Source organism: Onychomys torridus, chromosome 11 (assembly GCF_903995425.1).
Source record: "Onychomys torridus chromosome 11, mOncTor1.1, whole genome shotgun sequence".
Lineage (NCBI taxonomy): Eukaryota > Metazoa > Chordata > Mammalia > Rodentia > Cricetidae > Onychomys > Onychomys torridus.
This window is the reverse complement of record NC_050453.1, coordinates 37,023,428-37,041,143: the sequence shown is the minus strand read 5'-3', so window position 1 is coordinate 37,041,143 and position 17,716 is coordinate 37,023,428. Positions and strand designations below refer to the sequence as shown.

Here is a 17,716-nt window from a genome sequence, read left to right as displayed (position 1 = left end):
ACTAGCTCATCTTCAGCTCCATCAGAGACCCAAGAAGGTTATAATATTACCTGAGTAAACAGGAAATTCAGAGAAAGAAACGTACAAAACTATAGAGATGAAAGAAACATCTGGCTACCTGGGCAGTCACCCATGATTCCTCTGCAATGTTGAGGCATCCATCTTTGGCCTACAGGCCTAGAATATCTGACAGACTTTTCAGTGAAGCAGGAATTTTGAAGGACTATCTTACCTTGTCTTGGCAAAGTTTGGCAGTCTTTTTCCTTTGTGTCTTGCTTATTCAGTATACTGTCAGTAGTTGAGGCAAGGGCAGTTTCTTGCCCAAATGGCTAGTTTTGCCACACACGATGAAAGCAAACTCCATATGGAGGTTCTTTTATGCCCATCATCCTTTTTTTTTTTTTTTTTTGAAGTAAATTGGTGCTGCCAGGAGCAGACATATCTCACTGTCATGAAAAGCCTTATGTTATTAAAACATTTTAAAGGCCGTATTCTGTAGGCCTTTGAAGTATTTGAAGACCATCTATCTATTTAAAATATATCTGTTTGACCCTGAAAGCATACCTAACATAAGTATAAGTCTGATTGTTGTAGATGACTAACTACTAATCTGTCTTTCTTTATTATCCTAAATAGCTTTCAAGGACTAAAATTTTATATTACATTTTTAAATGAGCTTCATAGGTACAGCACCTTAAACAAGAATAGAAACATATATAGTATAACAAAAATAACCTTAAATTTGTATCAGTATACAAAAATCCATAACTATAAAATATTTGAGACTAATGGTTATTCAAAAGTATACTCAACAATCCACCCTTTTATCCCATCATTTCTATACTGTATTCCCCCTTTTTCCCTTCAGAAACAGATCCCTGAATCTAATCTTCTTTGCTCAACTTTTCTCTTGACCATGACCAATAACAACTTGTAACCAATCCCCTTAAACAATGACAAACATCCATAACCCACCAAATGACCTAAAACAACTCACCCCACCTCTTGGGAATGTGGACATTGTATCTTCTAGACTGTCTCCTGTTTTCTGGGGCCAGCAGAATCCCCAGGGGACCCTGAGAAAATTAAGATAATGGCCAAGTCCTAAGAGAAGCAGTTATAACATTTGTTGTTTAGTCTCTGTGCAATGGGAAAGTGCAAGGCTTTATCTGAAGTCCTGGTTAGAATAGTCTGTGAGGCTGGACTATCTCAGGTAGCAGCAGCCTTAAAGTTGTTCTAAATGCAGAACTCTGAGGAAACTGCAACAGAGGCATTCTGAAAGGCTGGATCACCTGGACCACCCATTTTCATTGGTGTCTGGTCCCCTTGTTCTGAAAACACACAAACTTTCAAAGGTGACATACTTATTTACATTAACATAAATATGGACTGTGTATTGTATACAAGTCAGCCAAAGATGATTTGTTTTTTGTTTTATGTTTGAGGAGTTAAAAGACATTCTTCAACTTTATAAGTTTGTTTGGACTGTATAACCAAACCTCTATCCATGCCATATGAAAGGATGACATATAATAATAAGTCATGAGGACTAAATAGCCAACAAGATTTATCGTTTCCTCCAGTCTCAGAGCTGTTCCCATAGAAGAGGGATTAGCATATATATCACCTGTCCTATAATTTTTCTTGGTTTCTTTTTTATGTCTGTAGTCTAGATTTTCAGGAGGTTTCCCGAAATCAAATCTGATCTTCATTAATTTTGAAGCAAACCATTAATTTTTTTTTTTTTTTTTTTTTTTTTTTTTACTGTGGAAACAAAAGCAAAATTTCCTCCCCAGTGCAACATAGTTTTTGACTTCCATTTTGAAGTTAAGACATTCTTAAAATACATAGGCTGGTTTAATGTAACAGTTTCTTTAACCCATGTCTCTTAGCAGCTACTGTTTTTTGTTCATTAGCATTGAAAAATTCAGAGTTAACAAAGCACCATACAGGATCCAGACACCTGTATATTTCCCATCTTTACATGGCTTGTTTTTTTATATTACTGTATTTTTCTTTAAAGACTTCTTTATTTTATTATTTTTAAATTGTTTATTTTTAGTGACTGTCTATACTCATTTTCAGTTCTTTCTTTACCATCTAAGCACATGTTTAAACATACTATAACTTTTTGAAGGTCTTCTGTGTCTGAACCTGGCTTTACTAAGTGCCTGCAGTATTCTCTGACCATGTGAGACAAATCTTAAACTGCCATGTCAGTTGCTGCATGGGCTCAGCTAGCACTTGGCACTGGCAACTGGCTCCAGCCTGCAGGCAGCAGCTGGAAGCCGCATCTCTGCTTGTCACGGTCTGCCTGAGAGACTGTGGGACTAGGAAGCTGAGTCTGATTCTGTGTTTGTGTGTTTGGAACTTTTCTTTTTAAACTTTCTCAAGTGGAAATACATACCCCATGTTGGGCACCATAAGTAATGAGTCTTTCTTTGTCCTGTCAGCCAGCTCCCAAATAATGACATGGAGACATCTTATTAATTCTGAAAGTTCAGCCTGTAGCTTAGACTTGTTCCCAGCTAGGTTGTGTATCTTAAGTTAACCCATATTTTAAAATCTATATTCTACCACATAGATTTTTGCCCTTCTTTCATTCAATACCTCTGACTTGTTCTGTGTCTCCTGGCATCTCCTCTGTGTGCCTAGATTCATCCCCAGTTCCTTTCTTTGCCCAGAAGTCCCACTTATTCTCCCTGCCTGGCTATTGGCCATTTAGCTCTTTATTAAACCAATCACAGTGATACATCCTTACACATTGTAATCAAATATCCTGCAACACTAGGGATTTTTTCTAATGTCTGGATGTCCTTCGGTGCCTGATGTTGAGAATGTACTCAGGTATAATAGCAACACACATGCAACACAGAACACATGCAACCTTGGGAATGAATCACTCTATTATAAATAAATAACCCATTTAATCTCTCTTCTTTGAGAGTTTTCCCTTACCTAACTGCTCTATTCTCCATAGCTCCTGCATAGGCACTTTGGTTTCTTTTCTTTTCCTTCTTTATTTAACCCACCCACATGCTATTTTGGCACTGTTCTGGGCTGATAGTCATAGCATAGCTATTTTTATTGACTGTTTCACATACTCAGCATGTACTACTATGCTTCTTGAATATTACTTCTAATTCTATGGGGTTTCCCCTTTTGCAAAAAAAGGTAACTGAGGCTCAGAGGATTTGGTTATATGTTACCAGCTCATTTGTGCCCACCATTTATTTTAAGTGCTTTGTGTGAATCATCTCCTTTTATCTTTATAGCTTCCAATGGAATAGGTGGTATTTATCCATGTTATAATGGGGAAACTGAGGCACAGAGAGGCAAAGGAACTAGATTAAATGTCCCACACCTAGTGTGAGCTTGAATTGGATTGGTTTTGTTTGACACCAGAGCCATCACACTTGATCTCTTCTTCTATGAAAGCCCCTTCCCACTCCTGCATTTGTCTGTACTTTCCACTGGACTTCAAAAGGTCTAGTTTATATCTTCATGTGGGCCCTTGTGCCTGGGGTTGTACTTTGAGTGCCCAGGCTGATATGGTCTGTTGGATAAAAGGGCTGCCTTTCCAATGGAGCCTGGGAAGATGAGTTGATGTGATCCCCCACACCCATCCATTTTTCCATAATGCAGGAACTGTATGTAGGCTGGATTTGGAGTTGTGCCCACACACAGATAAATTGCCCCAAATGGCTCAGGGCCCTTGCTATTTGGATGCCAGAGTGAGGGGAAGCTGGCAGTCAGCTGACTTCCAAGAAGTCTTATCTACATTCCCTCTCTCCTGCCTGGATGGACTCATCACTGGCCCGGTTCCTCTTCACAGGTGTATAAGCTCCTTTATGCTTCCCGGCTGGCAGATTATGGCCTGGCATCCCAGGCCTTGCATTACTGTGAAGCCATTGGTGAGGCTGTCCTGAGCCAGGGAGGGGGCAGTCATCCTGTGCTATTAGCGGAGCTCATCAAGGTGAGTGTCTCAAAGGGGTCTCTGTAGGAGTTTTATCTTCAGTGTTCAGAGAAGCCATTGTAGAGAGGCTTAGACACCATGTTTCATCTTCTTTGAAGACGCTGAAAAATTGGAGTCCACAGCTGTCTTTGACCATGTATGCATGCCCCGATGTGATAAGCAGAGGCCTGCCTACACAAGAACAACTGGATGGCAGGGGGCAGTGGGCTTGGGGGGCTGGAAAACCAGCGTTGTTTTGCTTGAGAAGTTCCACGTGTCTGCTTTCCTGGTACAGTTAAACAGCAAGCTGTGGCGAGCTGTTCTAATTACAAAATCGGGCCTTTGAAAATAGATTTTCGTGATTAAAACAGGAAATGATCCTTATTAAAATACTTTTAAATGCATAGAATATTTTATCACGTGTGGGACACATTTAAAAAAGAAAACAAAAACATACCAACCCTTAGTTCCATGGGGAAAAACAGCAACAGCAATCAAGCAAATAGTTGTTTCAATTAACTCAAGGAAAAAACTCCATTAGCTGGAGAGTAAAAGACAGTGTGAGCTTCAATTTGTGTGTCGCTTTACCAGAGGCCCAAGTGTTTGGATTCCATAACCAATAAAATCTGTGCTGCAGAGCACAACCCCGCCCCCCACCCCCACCCCGCCCATACTCTGACATTTCTGTTGGAGGGTTGATGGTCCAGGATGGGTGATTCGAAGTTTCCAGATACAGAACATAATGACACCTTGAATCGGAAGCAGCATCAGGTTGTTAGCCATGTAGATCCGAGCCCCCACCCAGACGGGAAGCAGAATTAGCATGAACAAGGTCCTGGTGTTGTGTGCCCACCCCCCCATGCCTATTCTAGAAGCTTCCTGCAGAGAAGAAGACAGCTTTGCAGAGCCACAAAAGCTGAGGAGCTATTTTTTCCTCCCTCATATTTTGGGGAAAATAATGCCCAAATGGGTTGCTTATTTATTTATGCTGCAATTTTGGGAGGAGATGGGGCTGAATTTGTTATTTCTCGATTTTTCTTTTGAATGTGATGTGCGAGTGAATTACGACTCCGTCTCCCTCCGTCTTACCGCCTCTTTTCCCTGCTGTCTTTCCACGTGCCCCATTTCTCTCCCTTCTTGTCCTCGCCCCCTGTCTACCTCCGACCGGCCTGGAAACTCGGCTCAGCTTGCAGAGAAACTGAAGCTGTCAGATCCTCTGGTTTTAGAAAGACGCCATGGGGACAGGGACCTGGAACCAGATTGGCTTGTGCAGCTTCGGAGGCAGCACAAGGCACTGGAGGTGAGTAGGGTGGTACCAGGGTCACTGCTACCCCATGTTTCTCAGACGTAGAGTGGATGTAGACGTGCCCAGCCCCCCGCCCTGGGCGTCTCCCATCACTTCTGAGGCATGGTCAGCGTCCCCAATGTTGGCATTCAGAGCATTCTGCTCAGTTTTTTGTTTTTTGTTTTTTTTTCTGTGCCACGTGCAAACATTTTCCTGTGCCTGCCTAGGGCCACAGGGGGGCGCTCTTCCCAACCACTCTGGCCACCCTTTCTCTGAGGTCCCAGAGAATGTTTCGCCACCATCAAAGCTTCCCCATCTCTGTTAGGAACAATGGATCACAGTGGACCCGTGTCACTTTCATGTAATGTAGGGCAATTGCTTAAAAGACTTCCGGGCCTTTCCTTTTTGTTCTGACAATTGCAAAAGCTGCTGGCCATAATCAGAAGAGTAATTGGAGCAGGGCCTTCCCCGTTTTATTTCTTCCACTCTGCTCTGAAGACAGGACAAAGTGGGTTTTTAAATGTACGCTGCCTTTTCACCTTCCCTGGGTAGCAAACTCTGAAGCCCGCCCACAGTTTAGTTCTTTCCTCTGGCCCCTTGCTCTGGGCGGGATGGGGACACTGGCTGTAGCCCTCCTGGCCTGCGCTGAGCAGAGCAGGGAGACCTGAGAAACATCGTCCCATCTGCATGGCTCTGGGCACCAGGCAGTTCAGTGGAGTTCCCTTGTCTGGTCATTGCCTCGGGACATTTCTTATTGACTAAACTTCCCCGCTACCTTATCTTCAGTCCTTATTTTCCTTTATACTGTTTAAAAGGCTTTTACTTCATTTTAAACAGCAAAATAAAACAGGAGACCCTGGAGATCCCGATGCAGAAATTTATGGAACCAGAGGAACAACAGGTACTCAAGGCAAAGACTTGACTACTGTCATGTGACTAAAAACACTTTCGGCCACACCCACACTTCCCCTTCCAGCGTCTTTGTCTGGAAATTGCACCCATTGATCCAGACTGGCTTTTTTGATTGGCCCTTGCTGGCCTTACAGACCTGGACACGTCTGAATTCCTGTATGCAGCATGAGGATTTCTGCTTTGCAGGCTAGGTTTTCAAATACTCGACTATTTCATGTTTTTTATTGCTAGCTAATTGTTTCACCTGTGTGAGTATCTTGTTCCCTGCTAGATACATTTCTTGAGGCCAGAGAGGGTACATTATTAGTATTTTATATTAGTGTTCGAGACATTGGAAGTGTGATGATTTTGAGCTATCATTTGGCCATCTACGTTTCAAAGTGTTTTCTCAGTCTCTTTAATCCTCCCTCAGAATGCCTCAAAGTGTCTGGTCAGCAGGAGTTATATTCCAAATTAACTCCATACATTTCCCCCGAAGTCATCCCCCTTGTGGCCAAGTTCAGACAAGGGCCTTCCAGCCTTTTGTACTTCTTCCTGGATGGGCAGAATGTAGGGAGGCTTTGGCTTCTGTTTCTTGGCTTTGTGAGAACCTGGCTGAGTGTCTCTACATGATGATGTTCTTGCAGCCCTGGAACATGAAGGCTGGTAGTTCACAGCATCCCTGTGCTCTTGGACCAAGCGCTTCTCACTGCCACACCTTAGTCAGTCATATCAGCAAGGCCTCCCTTCCAGGGCAAACAGACTCTGAATCTTTATAAGTAAAGCCATTATTTCTAGAGCATCATTTGATTTTTTTAAAAAAAACTGTTAGCCTTTAAAGTCTCATGAAGAGGCCCCCTTTAAGGAGAGGATGTAAACATCCAAATATGAAAAGGTGTAGTGTTCAATTGAGTGTCATTTCTGGCTCTCAACCCATAGGAGAAAGGCTCAGATATGGTCCAAGAACTGAGGGCATCATTCTGAAGACAGCAGGGAGAGGTGTTACTGTCCATCAGTGCCTTGCTGGCTGTCGTTAGGAAGCCACACGGAGCAGCCTAGTCCGTGTGATTGCTTTCTGGAGAAGACAAGAGCAGGAATGCTTAAGGATGATTTGTCTGTAACTGCTACATCTTCTTCCTTAGACACTCCCTACCAGGATCTTTCAGGATATCAAAGCTACTCAGGAGACCCTGGGTATCGCTCAACTCTGTGGCCAACACCTGAGCAGACAGGCCTGACCCAGCCCATCCCACAGCAGCCTTTCCCTCTGCAGCGAGATACCTACTCAGAGAGAGACGGTTCAAGGCACATGGGGACCTCAGTGCCTCTTTACTTGGTTCCTGCAACCCACTTGCCAGTGACCAGTGGTGGTGGTGGTGGTGGTGGTGGCGGCGGCGGCGGCGGCAGCAGCAGCAGCAGCAGCAGCAGTATGGCAGTAACAGGGCCTCCTGGAGGAAGAGTTGGGGAGGAAATGATGCAGATACATCCTTCCCTTGGTAAGACCTGCCAGCCAGGCTGGGTACCTTGAAGGGTGGAGTCTTGGTGGTAAAGAGGCAAGTGAGGGAGGCATAGGGACCTCCTGGGGCAAGTGGGCTTGGAACTGATAAAGGCACATGGGGATGCACTCTTGGTCTGCTCTTGTTAGCCCCAAGGAGCGTGTTCTCTTCTAGTCCATATTCCTCTCTATTGGGACAAGCTGAGTGGAACAGGACAGACATCACTATTCTATATTTTCCTTGGAGTATGTAGTTGGAAATGCAGAGGCTGCAGAGCAGAGTGACAAAATGCCACCTGTGCCCCATGCTCAGTGGTCAAGGGGCTTCTTTCTGATGTCACCCTCTACCCAAGAGCTTATTAACAGGACCTGTGGCCCGGGCCGTATTTCTAGTCTGGTTCCACATTTCTTCAGGCCTACCTGACCTTGGGGAGAAGAAGGCTACATGTGGGGGGAATGGCTTTGAGTGATGTGAGGAAGGTTCTGGGGATCACAGAGGAGGATCAGGTCTCAGCTCTTCAACATAAAGCCTTGGCCAAGATAGAGACGCACATGGAAGGGAGGTAGGGGATAGTCCCTGAGATCTAGCTCCACGCTGCTGTGATTCCTTACGCACTGAAGGAACAACCTTGGTGTTCAGCAGGTGGAGTTGGGTTGACCAGTGTGTCATGAAGTGTCTTGAATCGAGCGGCACTGAACAAGTAGATTTTACCATTTGTGGTGACCGGCTTGGGGCATAAACTCTTGGCACTTAGGCCACTGGGCCTTCATTTCTTTTCTTCAGGATGGGCAGGGAGAGCACAAATTTGAGGTTCTCGTCTTCATTTTTCTTTGATACTCCAGGAGAGACCACAGTGCCTCAAGAACCCCTGCAAGTTCCTGATGATCTAGAAGTGGTTTCCAGTCCTCAGGTGAGCAGACAGGCAGCAGAGCTGCTGCTGACTACTCCGATGCATCTGCCTTTTGCTGTTGACCCCTGGTTCCTCAGCCGCACACAGACTCATCTCTGGCATTGGGAACTCTTTCTTCTACCCTGTGCAGATCATTCCTTCTTTCTTTCCATCTGACACCCTGAGAGGTGAAAAGGTGGCTGGATTCTTGTGTAATGCTTAGTTCCTCCTGTCCCCCAACCAGGGTCACTGGGGGACAGACCAACAGAGATGGCCGATGAATGGATCTCTGTTTTTTTGCACCCTCTTCTTCCATGTTGAGGAACACTATTGGAGTTTATTTTAACATGCACCTTGGTTTATGTCCAATTTCTATGATGTAGTGAGAGTACTTGCTTATCTCTTTTCTCCTAGCTGCCCAGTCCTTCTACCTAGTTGCTGACAGATGGCACAGTACTCAACATGGATGCCAAATGAGATGTTTTGCAGCTTTGCATTAGTTAAATGATGACATCATGTAGTTTTCTTAAGTAGTATTGGGCTATGGATCTTTTGTTATTTAAATTTAGATGTATTTATTTTTATGTGTGTGTGTGTTTTGCCTGCATGTATGTCCGTGTACTATGTGTGTGCCCTGCCCTCAGAAGCCAGAAGAAAGAGCCAGATATCCTGGAACTGGAGTTATGGATGATTGCGAGCCACCATGTAGTTACTGGGAATTGAACCCAGGACTTTTGGAAGACCAGCCAGTGCTCTTAAACACTGAGCAATCTCTCTAGCCCCAGGGCTATGAATCTTAAAAAAATTATACCTTACTTTTCTTTGCAGAAAAATAGTACACTATTGTTATAGAAAAATTAAAATGAAGAAACAAATAAATACTACTCAGAATTCCACAGTAAATGTTTAGGTTCTTCTATTAGTTTTTTCCATGTATACGTATGCATATGCATATATGTATATTAATAAATATATATACACACATGCTTTTCAATAGTTAAAACAGGTGTATTTTTTCCTACTTTTTCTTAACATTGTATAAGATTTTTTTATCATTCATAGGTATAGCCTCAGAAATGGTATGGCAAGATCCATTGTGTGAAAGTATTCCATTCCTTTGCAAATGTCTGCCAGACTCTTAAGTATGCCAGGCACTGTGGTGGGGCTGGGCATGCATCAGTGACCAGATGCAGCCAGCCTGATGCTCTGCCGTCTGGTGGGGGTAACTAGAGATGAACACCACTATGCAATGGGTAGAGTAGATGGCTCAGGGCCGTGTCTCTGAGGAAATCTTTGAGCAGAGATCAGAGTGCAACATGGAAATGAGCCAGGTACTAGGGCACAAGTGTCACTGTAGAGGAAGCCCTGCATGGACACACTTGGATTTGCATAAGGGAGGGGATTTAAAGAGAGCCCCTTTCTTCTCTGTCTTCCCCTTCCCTACCTCCTCCTTTTCTCCTGTACTTTTTCTATCCCCTGCCTCCTTTATTTCACTTTTATATAACACAGATCGTGGCCACCCTAGAATACAGGCTCTTGCCTGTGTTTTTACTTCCTGAATCAGAAGAGATTCTTAGGAGGAAAAACAGGTTAGAGTTCCTTCCCTGCATTTTACTAGCTGTGTGTCTTCGGGCCTTGCTACACATTGGTTTTCTCATGTTCGAAACTAGATGATCACAATAGTGCGTTTTTCACTGTACTGTTGAGAGGATTCGGTGGGTCATGATATGGAAAGCACTTAGAACAGCATCTGGTATACTGAAGACTTTATACCCCCCCCAAAAAAAAATTAAAAAAATGAAGCCTTTCCTCTATTTTGCTGTAGTATTTTGTAAAGTTTTCCTGTTGTTAATTATGCTCTATTGAGAATACAAAATGAAAATACAGTATCAAGAGCAATTATGTTGCATTATTACACTCATGTGAGGTACCTAGTGTAGGCAAACTCAATGAGACAGAAGGGAACGGGGCAAAGGTGACCAGGATATGGGAACGGGGAGTAGGGAGGTAGTGTTTCTGGTGGGACGATGAGAAATGCTGGGGATGGACAACACTGTGGATATATGTAATGCCACCGTGTTAGAAGTGGTTAGAGTGAGCTTTATTGGCTATGCATGTTTTACACAATAAGGCAAAGTTAGTAGGAAGGGGGTGTGGGTGCATTTGGCTCCCTTCTGGTGTATATGTTCAGCTGTTCTTGGGAGAGCCTGTTAGGAAATGAGCTTCAAGGTCAGATGCACTGGCTGCTAAGTTCTCTGACTTTGGAGTTTGAGCGTCTCTCAGAGGTGTTGCTAGACACTTTTCATCTGCAGCAGTAGCCTCCAGTTCTGGAGACTATGACCCCCAATGTTAGGGAGGAGATGAAGACTAGGTGGGTCCTGGCTTGTCCTCTCACCTATGATGAGGCATATTCATGGGTAAGCCTGCCTCTCTCTCCAGCAGGAAGGGATCTCCCAAGCCTAGCCCTATGTTCGGAGTGAGAAGTCAAAAGGAAATGTGCTCTGCAACCTGTTAAGCCCCATGTGCATCTCTGTTGTTTTATTTTATCTCAGGCACCACTGGTTCCCAGGGCTCGAAGGTTTTCTGAAGATTCCACCGTTTCAGCCAAGGAAGATGAGGGTGGGTCTTCAGATGGGACGGACGAATCATCTCACCAAGATGCTTTGCAGAGAGGAAAGCCAGCGGATGGGAAAGAGAATACAAAGGTGGAGGACTTGTTCTTTTCTGTATTTCCCCCTTCATCCCTGTTTCAAACAGTGGATCAGAGCCCGGGGCCCCTCACACTCATCTCATGCCCGGCTGGCAGCTCTCACAGTTGGTGAGAGAAACAAGTCCACTGGCCTTACCAATTCCCCTTGCCCTTCAGAGCTCTGGATTCGGCTGGTTCAGCTGGTTTCGATCAAAGCCTGCCAACAGTGAGTCCCCCTCTGGAGACGAAGACTCCTCAGACAGCTCAGACTCAGAGGTAACCTCCACAGATGGGCTGGCAGCCCCTCCCTGTGGACCCCAGAGGAAAGCCAAACACATCACAGCCCTGGCATCACACTCTACCTTGGGCTGAAAGAAAGGAGACCACAGGAAACAAATCCGTGTTTAAAAGCAAAAGGCAGAGTGAGACAGGCCTTGGAAGTCAGACATGGTGTCTCATGCCTGTAATCCCAGCATTTGGGATGCAAGGCAGGAGGACTGCTGTGAGTTGAGAGAGAGAGAGAGAGAGAGAGAGAGAGAGAGAGAGAGAGAGAGAGAGAGACAGAAGGACGTGGGCAGGAACATTAGAAAATTAAGATGGAGAATTTTTACTTCAGAGCCCTGGCAACAGGAAGCTGACCCACATACTTAGCGGAGGCATCACAGAAGGAAATGGTGTTTGTGGGGAGTTGGCTACATGGAGATCATCCCCATGGATGCTAGAACACATGTATGTTGGCATGGATTTACTGAGCAGTGATGCCATCTTTCTCGCCTCTTTTCTACCAAGCAGGACTCTCCTAGCACATCACCTTCTCACAATACCGGCTTGGGCCTCTCACCAACACCTCCACTCACATCTCCATCTGTATTGGATGCCAGCACCTCCTCCAGAGGCATAGGTACTGCCAGTCCCATCTTTTGGGTCATCTCTAGTGCTGTTGGTGCTCCTAGATTGGGGGTACTCTCTTGGGTGTGGGGACCCCTTGGTTCTGAGGATGTGAAACAGCTTTGATTCCTTGCTTCCTAGGTGGGAGCAATCTACTTGGGTCCTCAAACAGCAGTGGAACAGCTGAAGGCACTGAGATTGGAGGCTTCTCTGAGCCACAGGTGAGCAGGTTATGGGTAGGGTCCCAGGACTCCGGATGACACCTGTGTATGGGTGAGGACTGAATGTCTTCAGCAGCCTGGAGGAGCACCTCTGTAAAGGATGACTTCACAGGATATGGAGACAACATCTGTCTGACTTTGCTCCAGCTGCCTACATAGTACCACAGACTGGAGGGTCTAGACAACGGCAGGATAGTTTCTCACAAATCGGGGGCACAGAAGTGCATGGCCAAGGCGCTGCTGGCTTCTCTGATGTCTTCTGAGGGCTTTCTCTTTGTCTTGAAGCCAACTGATTTCCACCTGTGTCTTCATTGGGCCTTTCCTCTATATTTCTTGTGTTAATTCTCCTCCTTTTGTAAGGACACTGCACATGTTGGGTGGGTGGGTGGGTAACCTACGCAGCTTCTTTAAGGATTCTATTTCATGTGGAGACACTGGGGCTTTATTGTACATGGTTTTGGAGGGTTACACTTCAGCCTGTGTAGCTCAGACAGAGTCCAGGGACCGGCCTCTTCTCCTGTCTTCCTGAGAGGTGAAGTTCACTCATGTGCACTTGGCTAAAGCTATCATAAATTCTTCACAAGTTGTCTATATAGCTAGGGATTTCATCACTATTGCTAGAAAAATGTTTCTATTTCTTGAAGCCTGGTTGGAGTACTCTTGTGGTATCTGAGGCCTTCTGAAGAGTTTGATAGTGATTTTAATGATCCGATATAATTTATTGTGACTTTTTCTTCCTACTTTCTTTGGGTCTAAGAGTGCCTGTCTCTGTATGGTCCTCCCGGGTCCTGGCATTGGTTGTAACCACTTGAGTTTTGTAGAAAACCCTTCTGTTGGTCAATACTGGTTCCTATGGAAGGGTTTAATGTCCCAGGAAACAGCCACAGACCAGCTTCTCTGTTGTCTGCAGCCACAGGGTGTTTCTTCTGAGTTCTACTCCCAGCCAGGTGCTCTGCCTCCTCCACCCACCTTGCAAGGCGCTGTTCCTCTCTACAACCCATCTCAGGTCCCTCAGGTAAGGACCATCCTTATGGGGAGGAGTCAGGAGGCCAGGTTATAGAGTAAGGAGGGTGGGACACATTTCCAGTTTCCCACCCACTGAATATGAGTTCCTGGGCAATTATTGAGACTCTCCTAAGTCTCTGTTTCTACATCAGTAAAATGGAGCTAGCAGTAGTTATCTCAGATATAATATGTGTGTAATATGGTACCTAGAAAAGCTCAAGAAATGTCACGCCTTTGAACGTCATCCTTGACCTGTCATTGGTCTTGAGATATGAGAGACACAGTGCTGATGCTCTGGTGTGTGTACCTTCTCCTGGCTTGAGGTGAGGGGATTCCTGCAAACTTTGAGAGGAGCCATACTCTCTGCTCCTCAGTGACCCAAGATGACTCTGCAGATCCAATCTTTGGCCTTTGCTCTTTATGAAATCAGACTTCCTGTCACCATTGTTCAGAGGTGAAGGCTGGCCATTAGGATACTGTGCTGGGAAGCCACCTACAGCTGAAGTGGGTGCCCTTGCTCAACATACTAGTTGCCTGGTGGAGCCATGCTTGGAAGTGTCTCTTCTTTTCCAGCTTTCCACAGCTACTAGCCTGAACCGGGCAAACCGCCTAGCCCAGCGCCGCTACCCAACCCAGCCATGCTGAGAGTGACCATCTGTCCCAGGCTCAGGAGAGTGACCACCTACTCATCCAGGGCTCATGAGAATGACCGTCTGTCCAAGTCTCATGAGAGAGACCATCTACCTATCCCAGGCTCATGGGAATGACCACCTGCCCATCCCGGGCTCATCTCCGGGAGCCCAGCTTTTCTGCTGCTTTCCACTTCTTAGTACCCCACTCACCTCATCATATTTAGACACTGCACAAGGGGTAGCTGGAGGTAAAGGGCAGGATCTCCCTAGACACAGCTTAGTCTAGTCTTCAGCTTAGCCTTAGAGTGACAGGAATTATCTCATCAGATGGAGGAGCAGGGGATAGTGTCCTCAGTAGAGGGTCATGGCAGCAGCACTTGAGGTGGAAGCCGGAGAACCTCAGGAAAATGAGGGCTCTGAGAATCCCATGGTGAGAACCTAAAGGACACCACTGGGCTGTGCAGCAGGGACTTGGAGCAACATCCCAGAGTAGCTTCGACTTAGACTTGCTTAAAGACCGGTTTATGGCTCTTGTTAGCAAAGTTTTTCATTGAGTTTGATTATTGCTGCCCTTCAGTGATTCCTTTTTCAATGACATTTCAGCAATTTCCCTCCTGGTCCTGGTTTTGAGCACATTTTCTGTGTGGTTCAGACTAATTATATTTCTCTCACTTTCTTAGCTGGTCCTATTTTTTCACATTCTGACATCTGGCTATCAAGTTAGATTGCTGTAGGCATCATATTGTCATGGTAACTACTGAACCTAATGATGCAGATGGATGGAACATCAGTATAATAAATAATGGAAAACGTTTCCTAAAAACGTCATCCTTTCCATAAGAGGGGAGGAATGAGTGTCTCATATTGCTAATACCTGCCTTCCTACCTCAGGCCTTTGCAAATTGATGTTCTGAGGGTCACTGGGGCCCAACGGAGGAGGGAGAAATCTTGGAAATTTCCATTTTTTTCCTTTCAAACCTCAAATAGGAATGATTCTTGCTGTTTGTCAGATTTGCTTAAAATTGCTCTTCACAAAGAACATTTTTTTATATGTGTAATTGTACATAAAAGTTTTGTACTTTAATGTGCCATGGTTCTGATGTTGATAGCGATTAAATCCAGATAATTTTATAGCAAATGCTTGCTTCTGGCTGGTTTCTGCAGAGGGAGAAAATACACTGATGGTCTCCTCCCTGAAGTCTTTCTAATAATGGTTCCATTGTGTGATCAGGTGTGAATAGCTAGAAAGAACCCTTTGTTAATGGAGAATCAAAGACTGGTCCTCTTAACTTTCAGGTCTACTCTAATGCTATCTTTTTTTTTTTTTTTTCCAATTTAAGAAACACAGACAAAAGATCCCCTAACCAACTAGTCACTTTGCTAGATGAATGTGGCATATTCTGTTTCCTATTCTTTTCATCTTAGATGAAATTAGAAACTATGTACATAACCATTTTGTACCCCCAAAACCCTGACTATGTGCTGTTTTCCTAGGTTTGGTATGTTGACACCTAGCTGCAGTACCCTAGAAATCATGTGTGAATATCCCAGGCACCAAGCTGTCTAGACTGGAACCCTGCCCATGCACAGTTTGCCTTGTAACCATGGACAAGGTTGCTTCTTTGTCCTGTGTTCCAGTTTTCTCATTTATAAAATGATGGTGATGATAATAATACATGCCTTACAGAGAAAGTGCTAGAATTAAATGAATGAAACTCCTAGAAATCTGCACGGTTCATGCTAAGAACTTGGTGTTTCAAATTATTAGTGTATAGCTCATAAGCAAAATATCGGACTTCAACTTTTGCCTGCCAGATTTCTTGTGTCGTTTTTTGATGTATGTGTCTGGTGGGAATGATAATTTTCAAATATCTTTCAAGATGTGTTTTAATTGCAAAGCCAGTTTCCCCGGTATCCAATCTGCCACCTTGCTTGGCCAAAGGCGTAGTTCCCCTGGGAGCAATAACCCAGGGAATGTCCTATCCAACAAAAGAGAGCACATCAATGGAGGACCCTGAAGATCCAAGAAGAAGGCAGGGACCTCCATGCTCAAGTCCTCCCCCTCTGTTCAGGCATTCATTCACAGGAAACAAATGACTACAGTGCTCAACAAGGCCAGCGTGTGCTGAGCTTCCTTAAGTCCGCGGCAGAACACACAGCTCTGAACACATCTTCCCATGAGGGACTGACAGGATGCTTTATGCACCAGAGAAGGAGGAAGTTCATGATGCTTATGCTAATTCATGATGGAAAGTTTTCACTGTGGCAAAGCCAGAATGTGTCCATCAGTCTGTATATGCTTGATTAAAACAAGCCCATTGCTCATTGATCAGGAGAGTTGGGTTCAGGAAGGGTCTGACGAACGGGGGTCACTTAAAGTTTTTCATTGTTCATCAGCTTTGGCTGTGTAGCAGTGGCTCTGTTGCTGAAGCTCACAGTCATTTAACAGCTTCAGCTGGTAGAAACCAGTTGTGGTGAGACAAAAGAGTACAGCTGTGACAGGAAATTATTTTCTCCCAGGAGGAAAAGGTGGGAAGGGGGAAGCAATGGTATTGGAGACCCTTTCCTCTTCCGCAACCAGGAGGGTATGCAAAACTGGCTTGGTACTGTGGCCAATGTGTTAGGGCCATAGTGGCTTGATTCTGGGGATGGCCAGGTCTGTAATGAGAGGTAGAGCTCTCTCTAGAAGGGAATAATCTAAAAGGAAATAATCACAGTTTCCTGAAAGGCCAGAGGGGACCTGTGGTGTTCAGAAGACCATAGGTCTAGACAGGAACAGAGAAAAACACAGAGAAGATGTATGGGTCAGAGACCCTCTTTCCTATCACCACATGCCATTTGCGGAGAGGAACTACAAGTGGAATTCTATCTTTAAACAGAATAAATGGCCAAAAGACACAATTTAAAAAGCAGAGCTTGAGACAGTATTAATTGGCAAGTTTGTTTTTTCCCTGTTCCTCAGTAGAGCGAGCACAAGCTTGGAGGGAGGATAAATCAGTGCAGGAAAATAAAGCCCCATTTTCCTTGTGAAACTGAGTGGTAAGTGCAGCTTTGCGATTCAGCTATATACATGTAATTTAATATTTATATGAAAACATTTCAACTTAATGCTTAGTAATTTGAAAGAGAACAAACCGTTAAATTCATTTAAGTGTCTTTATCACGGAGTACCATTTCACCTCTCTGTCTAAGTCCTCTTTCGTGGCTCTGAAACTGTGACTGAGCTTGACGCCTCTGTCACCTGCAGACACCCCTCTTCCAACTCCACGCAGGCTTCAGACTGGCCAGGATCAAGGCCTCTGTTAGAGTTTTAGTTCTCCAAGATGCTTCATTTTGGAGGGAGAGGTCTTCTTCTCTGAGCAACCCAAAAAGAGGAGCGAAGGACATTACCAAAAATCAGAGTGTTTTCTACCCAGCGGGAGTATGCAAACACCTTTTTGCTTGACAAGGAGTAAGAGAGATGTGGTTTGGTTCTTGCTGTTCTTAGAACTTTCACTAACCCTTCCACCCTGAGAGAGTTGTGGAAGTCATTTTCTACGTCATCTGCCTTTCGTCTTCAGCTGGAAACTGCCCAAGCAGCAGCATGATTCTGGAAGTCATAGCAATAGGATGTAGGTGCTTGGCTGAGCTCATGCCCTCAATGCGCGCCCATGCTCACGATTTACTTATACCTGGCCATCACCCATTCAGGTCTGTCAGAAATGGCTTCTTAATGAGACTGAAAGTTATTTTGAATGAAGATTAATAGCATGTTAAAGTGTTTTC

At 44.7% G+C, this 17,716-nt stretch overlaps 1 protein-coding gene across 1 annotated transcript in view; it reads left to right on the top strand.

The window, feature by feature from the left end:
• Positions 1 to 15,000, top strand: part of LOC118593186 (protein transport protein Sec16B-like) — a 41,653-nt gene extending 26,653 nt beyond the window's left edge. The window contains exons 15-25 of the mRNA XM_036202496.1: positions 3,836 to 3,976; positions 5,142 to 5,255; positions 6,078 to 6,141; positions 7,274 to 7,627; positions 8,470 to 8,537; positions 11,069 to 11,221; positions 11,383 to 11,481; positions 11,998 to 12,106; positions 12,235 to 12,314; positions 13,225 to 13,329; positions 13,893 to 15,000. Of these exons, the coding sequence (XP_036058389.1) occupies positions 3,836 to 3,976; positions 5,142 to 5,255; positions 6,078 to 6,141; positions 7,274 to 7,627; positions 8,470 to 8,537; positions 11,069 to 11,221; positions 11,383 to 11,481; positions 11,998 to 12,106; positions 12,235 to 12,314; positions 13,225 to 13,329; positions 13,893 to 13,964 (1,359 nt within the window). The 3' untranslated portion in view covers positions 13,965 to 15,000. The remainder of the gene's footprint in view (positions 1 to 3,835; positions 3,977 to 5,141; positions 5,256 to 6,077; positions 6,142 to 7,273; positions 7,628 to 8,469; positions 8,538 to 11,068; positions 11,222 to 11,382; positions 11,482 to 11,997; positions 12,107 to 12,234; positions 12,315 to 13,224; positions 13,330 to 13,892) is intronic.
• The last annotated feature ends 2,716 nt before the right edge of the window (positions 15,001 to 17,716 follow it).